Genomic DNA, 16619 nt, shown 5'->3' with positions numbered 1-16619 from the left:
ATTTAGTTTGACCTTACAAATTAAGCAAAATAAAGTAATTGACATATTTAGTATATGAATAAGTTCTTCTATTTTATTTAGTGAATGAGATATTAGTGTTTAGAAATTGTTAGAATATATATTAAGTCAATTTGATCCAATCAGAAGCGATGGAGTGCCGTGGATTCAGTTTGAATACGTTGGGTGACGTTGATATATAAAGACGAAATAAAACAAATGAATCTCTTACATATATATTATTCTATGCCATCTAATAACCACCAAACAACACACAGAACTGTCATAAATATAAGAATAATGAGAATAACATATATTTACATTCATTTAATACATATTATTTTTCTAATGATGATAAAAAAATAAAAAATAAGGAAGAATAATGTCTTAAAAAATTTGTGTTTGAAAAAATATCATTTCTCAATATGAATATTCTAGGCCCAATGCGTAGAAGGTACAATGCATATGGCAGGAAGGTGCTACGCTACTCACATTATGCATTCAATGGGAAGGTTTACTTCAAAAGTAGTAATGGTTGACGCACAGTCAATGGACCAATAAAACCACAACCCAAGTCTTTATAAATTCTTAATTGCAGCCACTTTGCAAAGTATGCATTTCGATATTCTTTTCTATGCGATTGAAAGCTATACTGGATTGCTTTTTCTGGTGCCTTAGTAAATCCCTATTACTTCCATCACCAACCACAAACCCAGTATCCAAGCACAGATCGAAATCAACACGCTCGTCCACGCTGTAATGGCAGAAAGGGTAGTTACCTTTGTTTTAGATCACTTAGCCCAGCTTGCCGCACGCGAAGTTAACTTGCTGTATGGCGTGGAGGATAGAGTCCAGTCCCTCCAGTACGAACTTCAGATGATCAAAGAGCTCCTCAATACCACAAAGAAAAAGAAGGGAATGGAACATACTGTATTCAACCACATCAGAGATGTGGCCCACTTAGCTGAGGATGTCATCGACACTTTCGTAGCCAAAGTTTCCATTTACAAGAGGAGAACCATTATGGGGAGGATGCTCTGTGGCTTTGGCCAAGCAAGGTTGCTCCACAACGTAACCGACAAAATTGACAAGCTCAAAACCACTCTCAATGAGATACGCGACAACAAGGACAAATATGACGCTTTCAAAGAAACCACTAATCAATCCACAGCAGAAGCAGAAGAGGAGGAGGACAAAAAAAGGTTGCAATCGCTACAGAAGCTAAGAAGAAATGTGGAGGAAGAACATGTGGTTGGCTTTGTCCAAGACTCCAAGGATGTCGTCAAGAGACTCGTGGGAGGTGGTTCAAATCGTAAAGTTGTCTCTATCGTTGGCATGGGGGGATTGGGGAAGACCACCCTTGCCCGAAAGGTCTATAATAGCAGCCAGGTGAAGAACCACTTCGATTGTCGTGCATGGGTTTATGTCTCAAACGAGTGTAGAGTTCATGATCTTTTGATTGACCTTCTTAAGCATTTGATGCCAAATTTTGAACAGCAACGTAGAGGCAACAAAAGAGGTAAGAAAAGCGTAGGAGACATTAACGACCTTAGTAACGAGGAACTGAAGAAATTGGTGCGAAACTGCTTGGAGTGGAAAAGGTATCTTGTGGTGGTAGATGACCTGTGGAAAAAACAAGATTGGGATGAGGTGCAAGATGCTTTTCCGGACAACAACAAAGGCAGCATAATATTGATCACTAGTCGTTTGAAAGAGGTGGCCTTGCATGCTGGTGATGATGTTCCTCACTATCTTCAATTCCTGAGTGAAGAAGAAAGTTGGGAGTTGTTTGGCAGGAAAGTGTTCAGAGGTGAAAACATGCCTTCTGATTTGGAGCCTCTAGGAAAGCAAATGGTTCAAAGTTGTCGTGGTTTGCCGCTCTCCATCATTGTTTTAGCAGGGCTGCTAGCCAACAAGGAAAAGTCACATAGAGAATGGTCTAAAGTGGTGGATCATGTTAATTGGTATCTCACTCGAGATGAGACTCAGGTGAAAGATATAGTTCTCAAACTCAGTTACGACAACTTGCCAAGTAGACTAAAACCATGTTTTCTCTATCTTGGGTTATTTCCTGAAGACTTTGAAATACCTGTTACGCCATTATTGCAAAAATGGGTTGCGGAGGGTTTTATACAAGATACAGGAAATAGAGATCCAGATGATGTTGCGGAAGACTACTTGTATGAACTCATCAATCGCAGTTTGGTCCAAGTAACAGGAGTGAAATTTAATGGAGGTTTAGAGATATGTAAGGTTCATGATCTTCTTCGAGATCTTTGCATATCAGAGAGCAAAGAGGACAAAGTGTTTGAAGTTTGCACAAACAATAACATTCTAATCCCTACCAAACCTCGCAGACTCTCCATTCACAGTGACATAGGTCATTACATTTCTTCAAGCAACAATGACCATTCATGTATTCGTTCCCTGTTTTTCTTTGGGCCACATTATGAGGTTCATGGCAGAGAGTGGAAATGGCTTTTGGACGACTTCAAATTGGTTCGAGTGTTAGAGTTTGGACCTAACAGTTGCCACAAGATCCCTTCCAATTTAGGAAACTTCATCCACTTAAGGTACTTGAGAATAGACTTAATGTTTGGTACATTTGTTCCAGATTCAATACTTAACCTTTGGAATCTACAAACCATAGATGTGGAAACTCAAATATTTAAGAGTACAATAACGTCATTCCCTTTTCAAATGTGGAAACTCAAACATTTAAGGCATTTGAATACAGGAGGTCCTATCGAGTTGCGAGGAAGATGTTCAGAATCAGATGAGAAGATGTGGAATCTTCAAACCATCTCTCCTCTTATACTCAATAAGCAAGCAATATCTTTAATAAAGAAAGGAACATTCCCCAACATTAAGAATATGGGGTTGGACGTGCAGGCTTATGGTTGTGAAGGTGAATTACCGAACCTACAACAATTAAAGCATTTGAATAAATTAGTGATTTTGATCGGACGTCACAAGCCGCAAGAACTGGTTCAAAGCCTAGGACAATTAAGTTGTCTAACTATCTTAGTGATTGGTAATGTTTTGGACCTTCTAACCTCTGAGGTCATATTTCCCCCTAACATTACAGAGTTATCGTTGTCAGGTATTAAGTGCATTATTGATGAGGGGATGAATAGTCTGGGAAATCACTCCAAACTCAAAATTTTGAGACTTTCGGGAAATATACTTCAGTCTGGGGATTCCATTGACCTTAATTGTATGGATGGCAGCTTCCCACAGCTGGAAGTGTTGGAAATTAAATATATGCGACTTCGAAAGTGGGAAATAGGCAATGGCGCAATGCGGAGGCTTCAAAATGTGATTATCCACAAATGTCCACTGTTAGATAATCTCCCAACTGAACTATTTTTTTTGAATGAATTGAGAAAAGTGAATATAACGGAATCTCCCTCAGAACAAATGGCGCACATCTTACAAATTTTAGAAACAAATAATAGAGTTGAAGTTGTTACAGGGACTACCTCTTCTTGATGATTAGGATTATTGTTTTATGTTTAAATATTTACCTATGGATGTACTTTGTGATGTAACATAAAATATTAATAATATTTTAATTTTGAGTTTTTAAATTTAAATAATAATTATTTATATTTATATTGTTTCATCTTTTCAAGTAATGTATATACCCATTTATATATTATTCTAAAATTAATTAATTTTTTGATAAAAATATAAAAATAAAAATAAGATAAACATAATATTATTAATGATTTGATGAATGCACGCTCCATCCACCAACGACGTCTAATTGCTAAAAAATTCCATTTTGGTGCTTCTTTTAACGTATTTTTGTAGTTTATTGACGTATGAGGAGGGAGATTCGACGTCTAATGTATTAGGGGTTGACCCCTTCTATGTTTTACGTCTAATGTCTGAAAAAGTGTCCTTTCAACTCTGATTTTGCACCTTCTGACAGAAGATTTGACGTCTGATCTGGTGGAGGCCGACGTTTATATGTATTAAGGCTGTTTTTTTTACAAAACTGTCACCAATCATTTTTACTTTGGTTATTCTGTTATGAGACGTTTTTACGCGTAATGTTATACACAGTTTTTGTACTAATGCTTGAAGTTTTTAAAATACCATAAAATAAATAAAATTATGCAATTAAAATTGTAAGATGAACAAGTATTTCAAAAATCCGGTTTGTTTTGAGTTACAAATAAACAATGAGTATTTTAAAATTTAAACAAAAAACAAACATAAAAATGAAAACGAAATAAATAAATGCTTAGCTACACGATGAATTTAAAAAAATTAAAGATTATTTATATTTATTATGGATAAATGTCAGAATTCTGTATTAACAATGAAAAAGTTTATTTGTCACTCCACCTAAGCATAGTCTACAAATTACAAACTGGTGGACCTTTTGTTCTGAGGATATTCTTTTAATTTGTTTTTACTATCATTATATATACAATTGTATTTTAACTTTCTGATCAGTGCTTTCCGATCTATTATAAACTAATTTACTAATTTAGGTAAAAATTTCTATTAGTGATTATTCCTCGATGTTTTCTTGGTTGCAAACCGCAAGAATTGGTTCAAGTCTTCACCGGACATATTCCACCTTGGGATGAAGAGAATGATTAGGTATCTTAAATATGGTTAGTAGCTCATTTGCCTTCCATGTTTCATTTGCCTTCAGTTCATTATGTCTTTTATTTTGCCTTTCTTTCTACAAGTTTGCAGTCAGTTTTTGATTTTTGGTTTTTTGGATGGAATGTTTTATTTTATTTTTTTATTATGTGGAAAATAAAAGGAAACATAGAAATTGCATTTTAGTTTATCATTTTATTGTTTATGAAATAATGATTCAGAGATTTAATATATTAAAATCTCTTAAAAAAATTATACTAATTTGATTAGAATGTTCATATACAGTTATTTTATAAATTAAAAATATTTAAATTTGCAAGAAATTAGAAATTAATTACATGTTTTTATCTTATACTAAAATTATTTTTTTTTTAAAAAAGACGACTCTAACTTATAAAACTTTTGTAAATATTTTAATTTAAGACTTTTTTAGTTTTGTGAATTTTTCTGATTTCAACTCAATCATATTGCAAATTTAGTATGTATCTGTTGAATTACTTTTATATATTCAGTACTTAAAATTTTTATATTTTGCATTTATTTAATTTTTTATATTATTTGAGTGGTGTAATTATTATTTTTTCAATATTATTTATTTTCACATGTTAATAATACAAAGTGATAAACTTTCATTGAAAATATGGGGAGGTTGTTATCACCTACTACATTAATTAGTAGCAATATGGAAATCATTATGAAAATAATATTTTTTTTATAAGTATATAGTAAAAACATTCCTTTCAATATTAAGGTAATACTATTTGAGACCATAAACGTCTATACTTTTTCATAGGAAATGTTTCATACCAGGAAATGAAATTATATAACTTCATACATAGTTGTGTGAAGATCATAGCCTTCATCCTAATTTATATTAGATCGATGACGTGTTTTTTAAGTGTCCTCTTTTTTTACATGTTATTTGATAGATAATTATGAGGAGAAGTATTTTATGTGAAAGTCATGAAAACATTAAAATGATGATATTGTTGGATGTAAAAAGAATTCTCACATATAACGAAAAATATAGTTGATTAATTTGTGAAATAATAGATATATATAATCTCATAGAACTAATGTATATTGTTAATGAAGTATTAGATGAAGTTGAGCTTGTAACTACTTGTCTACATATATTCATCTATTAATCGAAATTGGATAAAACACAAAATTTACAAAGATAATAAACCATATGTCACAATTTAATAGATCAAAATTGACTAAAAAAAAACTTATAAACAAGCCTAAGAAACTTATAAAAAAGCATCTCAATTAATTCAACTAGAATGTTTTTCTTTAGGATTTAGCATACAAAGATATTTTGTTTCATAAATTAGTACAAGAACTTCTGTTTATATTCTACCTTATTATGAACGAAGCCATCAAGTTGAATCCTAGATTTTCCCAAAGATAGATATTTTAATCTAAGGAAATGTTCTCTACACATGGGAAGCTATAATTTAATTTAATTTAATTTAAAAGGAATAATTAGAATAATGTTAACAATACCTGATCGATGATGAAGAAAACCCTACAAGGTGATATCAAAGATGCACCATCCTTAATTTCTTTAAGCACATGATCCTGAATTACAAAATTCAAAAAAGAAAAAGTTAATAGATATTATTTGGAGACATGTTTAGTGTGTACCCGAGATACCATTCGGTGTGCAGAATGTCTACCGATGGCAACATCATATAAAATACGCATCAAAACCTGGTAAAGAAAAAGAAACAAAACATAAGTCAATTTAAGACATTACGCATCATAAAACAAGGAAAACTATCACCGTAAACAACATCCTTCAATATTCAAACCGAAAATATTAATACTTACATCATATAAAATAGAAAGGCTTATCAAATAGAAAGGGAAAAGGGAAAACAAAAAATAAAATTAATTGAACTCCTGGTATAAGCTAAAGTAACTTACAAACTTAATTTCCACAGAACCTATCTCTTTTAACTTTTATAAAACCCGCATAAGTTGATTTTAGCCATTAAGATAGGATCAATTCATTTGATATTCTTGTTCTCTTATCCACAAGTTTTTACAGAGAAGTTTATCCAACCACGAAATGCTAAAAACCTGAGGGTCGAAACTTAGTTGGCAACTTTAAATGGTCTACCTTGTTAGTAAGTGGGCAAATGGGTACAGAAGGTTGCCAACTAAGTTTTTGTATTATTGTGATAATTTAGTAGCTAGTGACGTGTGATGATTGTTGTGCAGTGCAGTTTTTTATTATAAATTTGTGAAGCATGATGTGCAAGTGTGAGAGAGAGTGCTCCACCGAAAGAATTCTTGTTTGCTTGTAATGAGTGCTCATCACTTCACACATTTAAGTTGTATTTTAAGTTGTTGAGTGTATCTTTGTTGTGAGCTTGTGAGTTTTCTAAATATAAATATTCTAAGCCAAATGGATAGAAGGTGCAATGCACGAGAAGATGCCACTTACATATATATTATTCTGTGGCATCTAATACCGAGAAAACAAACTGAACACAGTACTATCATAAATATAAATATTCTAAATCAAATGGGTAAAAGGTGCAATGCACATGGCAGGAATGTGCAATGCACATAGCAGGAAGGTGCCACGCTACTCTCATTACGGGGAAGGTTCACTTCAAAAGTAGCATGATAAAACCAGAACTCTTGAACCCAAGTCTTTATATATTCTTTACAATTGGAGCCACTTTTTATATATACATTTGAATATTCTTTTCTATGCGATTGCAAGCTACACTCTATTGCTTTTTCTGCTGCCTTAGTAATTTCCTCTTACTCTTCTTCCATCACCCACCACAAACCACAGATTCAAATCTACATCTCGTCCACGCTGTAATGGCAGAGAGTGTAGTTACCTTTGTTTTAGATCATTTAGCCCAGCTTGCCTCACGCGAAGCTAACTTGCTGTGTGGCGTGGAGGACAGGGTCCAGTCCCTCCAGTACGAACTTCAAATGATCAAAGAACTCCTCAATACCACAAAGAGAAAGAAGGGAATGGAACATACTGTTTTGAACCAAATCAGAGATGTGGCCCACTTAGCTGAGGATGTCATCGACACTTTCGTAGCCAAAGTTTCCATTTACAAGAGGAGAACCATTCTCGGGAGGATGCTCCGTGGCTTTGGCCAAGTAAGGTTGCTGCACCACGTAGGCCACAAAATAGACAAGCTCAAAACCACTCTCAACGAGATACGCGACAACAAGGACAAATATGATGCTTTCAAAGAAACCACTGATCAATTGGCAGCGGAAGAGGAGGAGAAGGAAAGGTTGCAATTGCTGCACAAGCTAAGAAGAGATGTGGAGGAAGAGAATGTAGTTGGCTTTGTCCAGGACTCCAAGGATGTCGTCATGCGACTCCTAGGAGGTGGTTCAAATCGTGAAGTTGTCTCTGTCGTTGGCATGGGGGGATTGGGGAAGACCACCCTTGCCCGAAAGGTCTATAATAGCAGCCAGGTGATGAGCCACTTCGATTGTCATGCATGGGTTTATGTCTCAAACGAGTGTAGAGTTCATGATCTTTTGATTGACCTTCATAAGCATTTGATGCCAGATTTAGAACTGCAACGTAGAGGCAACAAAAGAGGCAAGAAAAGCGCAGGAGACATTAAGGACCTTAGTAAGGAGGAACTGAAGAAACATGTGTGGAACTACTTGGAGAGGAAAAGGTATCTTGTGGTGGTAGATGACTTGTGGAAAAGGCAGGATTGGGATGAGCTGAAAGATGCATTTCCAGACAACAACAGAGGCAGCAGAATATTGATCACTAGTCGTTTGAAAGAGGTGGCCTTGCATGCTGGTGATGATGTTCCTCACCATCTTCAATTCCTTAGTGAAAAAGAAAGTTGGAAGTTGTTTTGCCGGAAAGCGTTTAGGGGTAAAAACTGCCCTTCTGATTTGGAGCCTCTAGGAAAGCAAATGGTTCAAAGTTGTCGTGGTTTGCCGCTCTCCATCATTGTCTTAGGAGGGTTGTTAGCCAACAAGGAAAAGTCAGATAGAGAATGGTCTAAAGTGGTAGGTCATGTTAATTGGTATCTGACTCGAGATGAGACCCAAGTGAAGGATATAGTTCTCAAACTCAGCTACGACAACTTGCCAAGGAGACTAAAACCATGTTTTCTCTATCTTGGCTTATTTCCTGAAGACTTTGAAATACCTGTTACGCCATTATTGCAAAAATGGGTTGCGGAGGGTTTTATACAAGATACAGGAAATAGAGACCCAGATGATGTTGCGGAAGACTACTTGTACGAGCTCATCGATCGCAGTTTGGTCCAGGTAGCAAAAATGGATTTTAATGGAGGTTTGAAGACATGTAAGGTTCATGATCTTCTTAGAGATCTTTGCATATCAGAGAGCAAAGAGGACAAAGTGTTTGAAGTTTGCACAAACAATAACATTCTACTCCCTACCAAACCTCGTAGACTGTCCATTCAGGTAGACATGGGTCACTACATTTCTTCAAGCAATAATGACCATTCATGTATTCGTTCCCTGTTTTTCTTTGGGCCAAAGTATGAGGTTCATGGCAGAGAGTGGAAATGGCTTTTGGACGACTTCAAATTGGTTCGAGTGTTAGAGTTTGGACCTAACAGGTGTCAAAAGATCCCTTCCAATTTAGGGAATTTCATCCACTTAAGGTACTTGAGAATAGACTTAATGTTTGGTACATTTGTTCCAGATTCAATACTCAACCTTTGGAATCTACAAGCCATAGATCTGGGTATTTGGAGGTATGACGTTCCGATTTCTTTCCCTATTCAATTGTGGAAACTCAAATATTTAAGGCATTTGAATACACAAGGGCCTATCAAGTTGCGAGGAAGATGTTCACCATCCTCATATGAGAAGATGTGGAATCTTCAAACCATCTCTCCCCTTATACTCAATGTGCAAGCAACGTCTCTAATAGGGAAAGGAATATTCCCCAATATTAAGAGTATGGGGTTGGATGTGGAGGATCATGGTTATGAAGGTAAATTTCCCAATTTATTGCAGAACCTACAACAATTAATGCATTTGAATAAATTGGTGATTTTGTTAGATTCCAAGTCCCAAGAACTGGTTCAAAACCTAGGACAATTAAGTTGTCTAACTATCTTAATCATTGATAATGTTTTGGACCTTCTAACCTCTGAAGTCATATTTCCCCCAAACATTACAGAGTTAACGTTGTCATGGATTAAGTGCATTACTGATGAGGGGATGAATAGTCTCGCAAATCACTCCAAACTCAAATTTTTGAGACTTTTAGGAAATCCACTTGAGTCGGAAGATTCCATTGACCTTAATTGTGTCAGTGGCAGTTTCCCGCAGCTGGAAGTGTTGCAAATGGAATATTTGAAACTTCGAAAGTGGGAATTAGGCAATGGTGCAATGCGGAGGCTTCAAAATGTGATTATCCGTGATTGTCAATCATTAGATAATCTTCCAAATGAATTATGTTCTTTGAATCGATTGAGAAAAGTGCATATAACGGACTCTCCTTCAAAACAAACGACTCATATCTTAAGAATTTTGGAAACAAATAATGGAGTTCAAGTCGTTATAGGAGATTTTTCACCTTGGAATGATGACATTTATTACAGACAACGACTCTTATTTTTTGCGCATAAGGCAGCAGAAGATTTTATGCAATCCATATCCCAGTCGTGATTATCTACATCAATAATATTATTTATCTTGTAAACATTATTAAGAAATATGATAATTTAGTAGTTTAACAATTTTTTTATTAAAAATATTTATTGTTTTACTATAACAACAATGTTATTTCTAATTAATTGTCAAACCTTATATTTTTTTAACATATAAAAAAAATAAGGAAGGTGACTGGATAGAAAAAAATAAACAAGATGAAGAGGCTAAATATAAACATTTTATTTAATCAACATAAAAGAGTATAATAAAATTCAATTAAAAATATTTAAATTTATTAAAATATTAATTAAACTTAAATAATGTATATATTTATTAAATTTGTAATGTGGATTGGAATACTCTAGTACGCTTCTATTGATCATCTCACGGGGTTTTCATCTTTCTCAATTAAAAATGGAGAAGAAGTGGAATTTGCTTATATATGGGCAAAGTAGAACTTGAAATTTAAGTAGCATGGAGCTGAAAATTTAAACAGCGAAACAACCAAAATTTGATTATAATAGAGTCAAAGTGATACAAAAACCATGCTTTGTCCTCACTCACACACTTTTCGAGAAAACTTCCCAGAAGGTCACCCATCCCAGAATTACTCCAGGCTAAGCATTCCAATGTGCTTTGTCCTCACTCAAACTATGGAGTTCTTATGAGTCAGGCGAGGGCGGGTGTCACATGCCCACCAGCTTTTGCTCTGGTTCGTCCTCGAACCACACCGTACTGGGAGAGGCTAGGCTCTGATACCATCTGTAACGCCCCGGCAACTCACAGGGACCATCGACTGCCCCCACAGATCACCACCAAGCTTTCCAATGTGCTTTGTCCTCACTCGCACACTTTCCGAGAAAACTTCCCAGAAGGTCACCCATCCCAGAATTACTCCAGGCTAAGCACGCTTAACTAGGGAGTTCTTATGAGTCAGGCTACCGAAAAACAAATGCATTTTGGTGATATGAGTAGTCAAATCAATTCCTTTAAGATATCCTTCAACTGTATAGTCCCATACCTATACAGTCTCCAGATCCCTCTCATTCCGGTGTATGTTCGATTCGTCCATGTACCCCTTCCACCCGAAGCTGCCAGGAGCCGCTCCTTGTCTGTGCCCCTGCACCATGCTTCTTGCACCGGCATCACTCCCCGCCCTCGTCTCCGTGCCCGGGTGTCACACAATCAATGCCGTTAGGCTGTGATCGATTCTTCTTTGAATTTTTCACCGGTTTTAGACAATTCAACGTTAGAAAATTTTGACATGGCTTTTGGAATCGCAAAGATCTAAAATAATCATGAATTCATAAAAGACTGCAAATATTTAACACTCAATACAAGAGAAACGCGTCAAATGTTAAGAGTTTGTTTTGAGATATTGTAATTAGTATAAAATGATAAACTTTCATTGAAAATTGAAAATAGATTGGATAATGAGAGATTATCATCTCCCATATAAAATATTACACAATTTTATTTCACCAGAAGTAATCGTGAAATTTTGAAGACATTGACTTTGACTGGAGATACTGTGAAGTGACTTTAACCCCGACTATAGAAAAATAAAAACGAAAGAGATTAGAATAGTGTCAAAGTGATAGAGAAATCATGCTTTCTTTCTAAAACTATTTGCATTTTAATACTGTATGACCATGATCGATTGTTCTTTGAAATTTGTACCAGTTTTAGACAGTAAAATTTCAGAAATTTTTTTACATGGCTTCTAGAATCGCAAATATCTAAAAGAAACCATTAAATCATAAAATACTGCAAAAATTTACTCGAGAAATAAAAGATGAAGCTTAATAACTTTAGATCTCTTCCAAGTCAATGGTTCAGTACTTCGTAATATAAATCATATTCTTTAATACTTTAAAAATATTTTAATATCATTTACGTGTTATTATATGATAGGCTTTATAATTAATAATAATTAATAATAATTAATAATAATAGTCATAAATATCAATATAGACCAATCACATAATGATACATAGATAATGTTAAAATATTATCAAAAAACTATTGTTAAAAATATATTATTATTATTCATATTTTTATAAACTTTTCCTCTATGTTATCATAAATATATATATTCATGTCCTAAATTATAAATTATAGGAGCACAAAACTTATTAAGATAAGATTAAAAAAATTGTTACAACAATTATTAGATGACAAATAAACTAAACTCGTGTATATTTTAAACTTTTTCTTATTTTGACGAAGAATCTTTGCATTGGTTAGGTATGAAAATGATTATAATAATATTTGATTTTTTTAATTGGGTATGAGAATGAAAATATGTATGTTTATATTTAGTCTCTGCATTTGTTCTCGGTCAAAATACTCATCTTTATTTTATATATATATTATTTTAATTTTTAATTTTAGGTCAAAATTTTTTAATGATCTTTATATTTATACTCGAATTTTAATTAAGTTTTCAAATTTTAAGTAGTCTGAATAGGTCATAATTTTTTAAAATATGATACAACTGGGCTTTTTTCGTTAATATATAGTATTAACAACATTAATTAAGTGTCATGTGTTACTATGTGATTTTTTTTTAAAAAAAATTTCTTTTTATTTGTTTTTCAAAAAGTAACGTGTTAAATGAGAATCCTACCATGTGACAAAAAGATAATGTGATGTGCTAACTATCACATGTCACTCTGGATAAAGTGTAAAAGTGTAAGGTAAAAATTTTCAGTTTATTTCTTTTATTTGTATTTTGTCACTTTATTTAAATTTGGATAGAGTGGAAATGGCTTTTGGACGACTTCAAATTGGTTCGAGTGTTAGAGTTTGGACCTAACGACCGGAACAAGATCCCTTCCAACTTAGGGAACTTCATCCACTTAAGGTACTTGAAAATATTATCTAGTTATACTACATTTGTTCCAGATTCGATACTTAACCTTTGGAATCTACAAACCTTAGACCTGGGTAGTTGGAACCGTCTCATGCCAGTGTCTTTCCCTGGTCAAATTTGGAAACTGAAACATTTAAGGCACTTGTATACACAAGGGCCTATCAAGTTGCGAGGAAGATGTTCAGAATCAGATGAGAAGATGTGGAATCTTCAAACCATCTCTCTTGTACCAAATACGCAAGAAATATCTCTAATAAAGAAAGGAATATTCCCCAATATTAAGAGGTTGAGGTTCGTGGGGGAATATGGTTTCGTAGGTGAATTACCCAATTTATTAGAGAACCTACAACAATTAAATCATTTGAATAAATTACTGATTTTGTCCCCTTTCCTGTTCAAAGCCTAGGACAATTAAGTTGTTTAACTATCTTAATAATTAGTGGTGTTGTAGATCTTTTAACCTCTATGCTCATATTACCCCCAAACATTACAGAGTTAACATTGTTACAGATTAAGTGCATTACTGATGAGGGGATGAATAGTCTCGCAAATCACTCCAAACTCAAAGTTTTGAGACTTGGGGGAATAGGGTCTCTTCAGGAGGATGAGGATTCCTTTGACCTCAATTGTGCCGATGGTGGCTTCCCACAACTTGAAGTGTTTAAAATGAGAGAGATAAAACTTCGAAAGTGGAGATTAGGCAATTGTGCAATGCAGAAGCTTCAAAATGTGTTTATCCAGAAATGTCAACCATTAGATCATCTCCCAACTGAACTTTGTTCTTTGAATGAATTGAGAGAAGTACATATAACGGAAGATCCCTCAAAACAAATGACTCACATCTTAGAAATTTTGAAAACAAATAATGGAGTTCGAGTCATTATAGGAATTTTTCCAACTCCAGATGATGAGTGGAATCATGTTAGTAGAGAGACGTATGAGATTTATTATTCAAAATAGTTGGTTATTTATTTTATGGATGTATTTTGTGGATATATTTTATATAGAGTAAAAGAATGTAAAATGTGAAATATTAGTGATATCTTAATTTTGACTTTTTAAATTTAAATAATTAAATTTAAATAATAATTAGCTATATTTATATTTTTTTAATATTGAAAGGTTTTTTAAAACTTAATTTAAATAAAAAATATTAAATAAATATTTTTTAGGGTTAAATATGTTTTTCGTCTTTTTAAGTATCACACGATTTTGAGTTTAGTCCTTACTCGAAACTTTTGTTCCTTTTAGTCCTTTTAGTTTTAAAACTTGTATTTTTAGTCTCTAAAAAGCAACGACATTAGATTTTCTGTAAAGTGGCTAATGGCGAGCCACGTCACATGCCACTTCCCCTGAGACGTTTTTTTTTTTCTCTTTTTGCTAAGAACCCTAATTATTTTCAACCATAAAAACCCTTCATCTGATTTCATAAATGATTGAAGACACGTTCGCGTAAAAGTGCTTGATTGAAGACAGACACGATTTGCACGAAGTTGAACGGAAAAGACAAAGAAGTGTCGAGAGATGGAGGTTGCTTCACGCAAGTTGTTGCAGGCGTAATGACTTGGATGGAGGTTGAAGGAGATGAGGGAGACGTTTAATGCTTCCATGGCGCGATTAAGATGAAGGAGATTCTCTGAATGGTGGTCCAAAGAAGGAAGATGTCTCACGAGTTAGGGTTTCACGATTTGGATTGTTGATTTCTAGAATTTGCTATTCAGATGCGAAGAAGATGATGACGTGCGATTTCGCGAGTGTTATTTGGGGTTTTATGGTTTCTTTGCATTCGATTGAATTTTCTTCTACAGATTTCCATGGTGATTTCAATTTAGTGAAGAAGATTAGTGTAGGGAGATCGTTGTGATTACGCTTTTGTAGGAGTTGTCTATGGTGTACTCATGGTGATGGCCATGAAAGTAATTGAATCGTGAGGAACATAACACTGTTACTTTTTAAGGATTAAAAATACGAGTTTTAAAACTAAAAGAACTAAAAGGAAGAAAAATTTCACGAATAGGGACTAAATTGGAAAAAATAAGACAAATACAACTTTATTATCCACATATTCATTTTCATTTGTATTTTTATACTTAATTTTCATTTGCATTTTAAATCTCAAGTAATGCCGCGACTATATCAATTTATTTACTATTCTATACAATAATTATGTTTTTCTATAAAAATAAAAATGAAATAAACGTAATATTATTAATGATCTTATGGATACACAATTTCTTCATTATCAAATATTTAAAATATATCATAATTACATAAATATTAAACAAAAATAAAAATAAAATATTAATAAAAATAATCAAATGATAATTTAATGAAATAGAGAATTGTATTTAATATGAACAAAATCATAAAAAATGTAACTAAATATTTGATAAAATAATCAAATTTCTATCTTAAAAGTTATTTTTTCAATGAACTTGAAGTTTTAAAAATACCATAAAAATTAATTTTTTAAAATACTAAAAAAAATTAAAATAAATTTAACTAAAATTTTAAGAAGAAAAATTGTTTTAAAATTTCGGTATTTTGAGTTACAAATAAACAATGAGTATTTTAGAATTTAAAACAAAATCAAATATAAAAATGAAAACGAAATAAACACATGAATACCTACATAATTAATTTAAAAATTAAATATTATTTATATTTATACTAGATATGTCAGAATTCTCTATAAAAACTAGAACAAGTTCAATGAAAAGGTTTATTTGTCATCCACCTAAACATAGTCTACAAATTACAAACTGGAGAACCTTTTGTTCTGAGGATATTCTTTTAATTTGTTTTTACTGTCATTATATATACAGTTCTATTTTAACTTTCTGATCTCTGTTCTACTTTACGATCTATTAATTTAGACAAAAATTTCTAATTTTGGTTCCAGCTATTTTGTTTAACTGGTTTACCTTTTTATTTCACTAAATATAAGTAATATGTAATTTAGGGGAAATAATTAATAACATGTTTAAACTAATAACGTCAACATGGAATAATCTAAAAACATGTAAAAAAGAGGATCGAAGGAATCGATATCGAGAAGTAATGCATAAATAATAAACTTAATTAAATTTTATACTTCTTATTAAAATTGGATTTTTTTAATTAAGTCTTCACTATTTTTTATATTTTTTAATTAAAATTTTCATATTATTTAATTGAGTTTATGTTGTGTAAGTCTTATCTTGGACTATTATTTTTATAGGTTCTATCCTCATTAAAAATATAAAATTTTGTGCTTAATATAGAATATTATTGTTATTAATGTAGAATTATAAGAGCCTTCCATTATTTTGGTTGAAAATATATTGATAATAAAGGTTATGATCACTTATAAATATGACAATACATCAATTCAGTACGAATAGTGTTTACAATTGTTCAACTCACAACAAAAAAAATTTTAACTCATAAAATTAAAAATATATATATATAATATAAATTAAATTAAATTTTAATT

At 32.7% G+C, this 16619-nt stretch overlaps 1 protein-coding gene across 1 annotated transcript; it reads left to right on the top strand.

Moving 5' to 3' along the window:
- Positions 1-627: 627 nt before the first annotated feature.
- LOC108340363 (disease resistance protein RPP13) lies at positions 628-10323 on the top strand. The gene is made up of 2 exons (XM_017577698.2): positions 628-1504; positions 8216-10323. The coding sequence occupies exons 1-2, from the start codon at positions 757-759 to the stop codon at positions 10282-10284; spliced, it is 2817 nt and encodes a 938-aa protein (XP_017433187.2). The 5' UTR covers positions 628-756; the 3' UTR covers positions 10285-10323.
- The last annotated feature ends 6296 nt before the right edge of the window (positions 10324-16619 follow it).

The sequence above is a fragment of the Vigna angularis genome, chromosome 5 (assembly GCF_016808095.1).
Source record: "Vigna angularis cultivar LongXiaoDou No.4 chromosome 5, ASM1680809v1, whole genome shotgun sequence".
NCBI classification, from domain to species: domain Eukaryota; kingdom Viridiplantae; phylum Streptophyta; class Magnoliopsida; order Fabales; family Fabaceae; genus Vigna; species Vigna angularis.
This window is presented reverse-complemented; position numbering and strand designations above follow the sequence as displayed.

Excerpts from the sequence above, each read along its gene's own strand:
- LOC108340363 (XM_017577698.2), top strand. The coding sequence starts at position 757 with ATGGCAGAAAGGGTAGTTACCTTTGTTTTAGATCACTTAGCCCAGCTT. Across the intron at positions 1,505-8,215 it reads TTTTGAACAGCAACGTAGAG|GCAAGAAAAGCGCAGGAGAC; the intron begins GCAACAAAAGAG and ends GCAACAAAAGAG.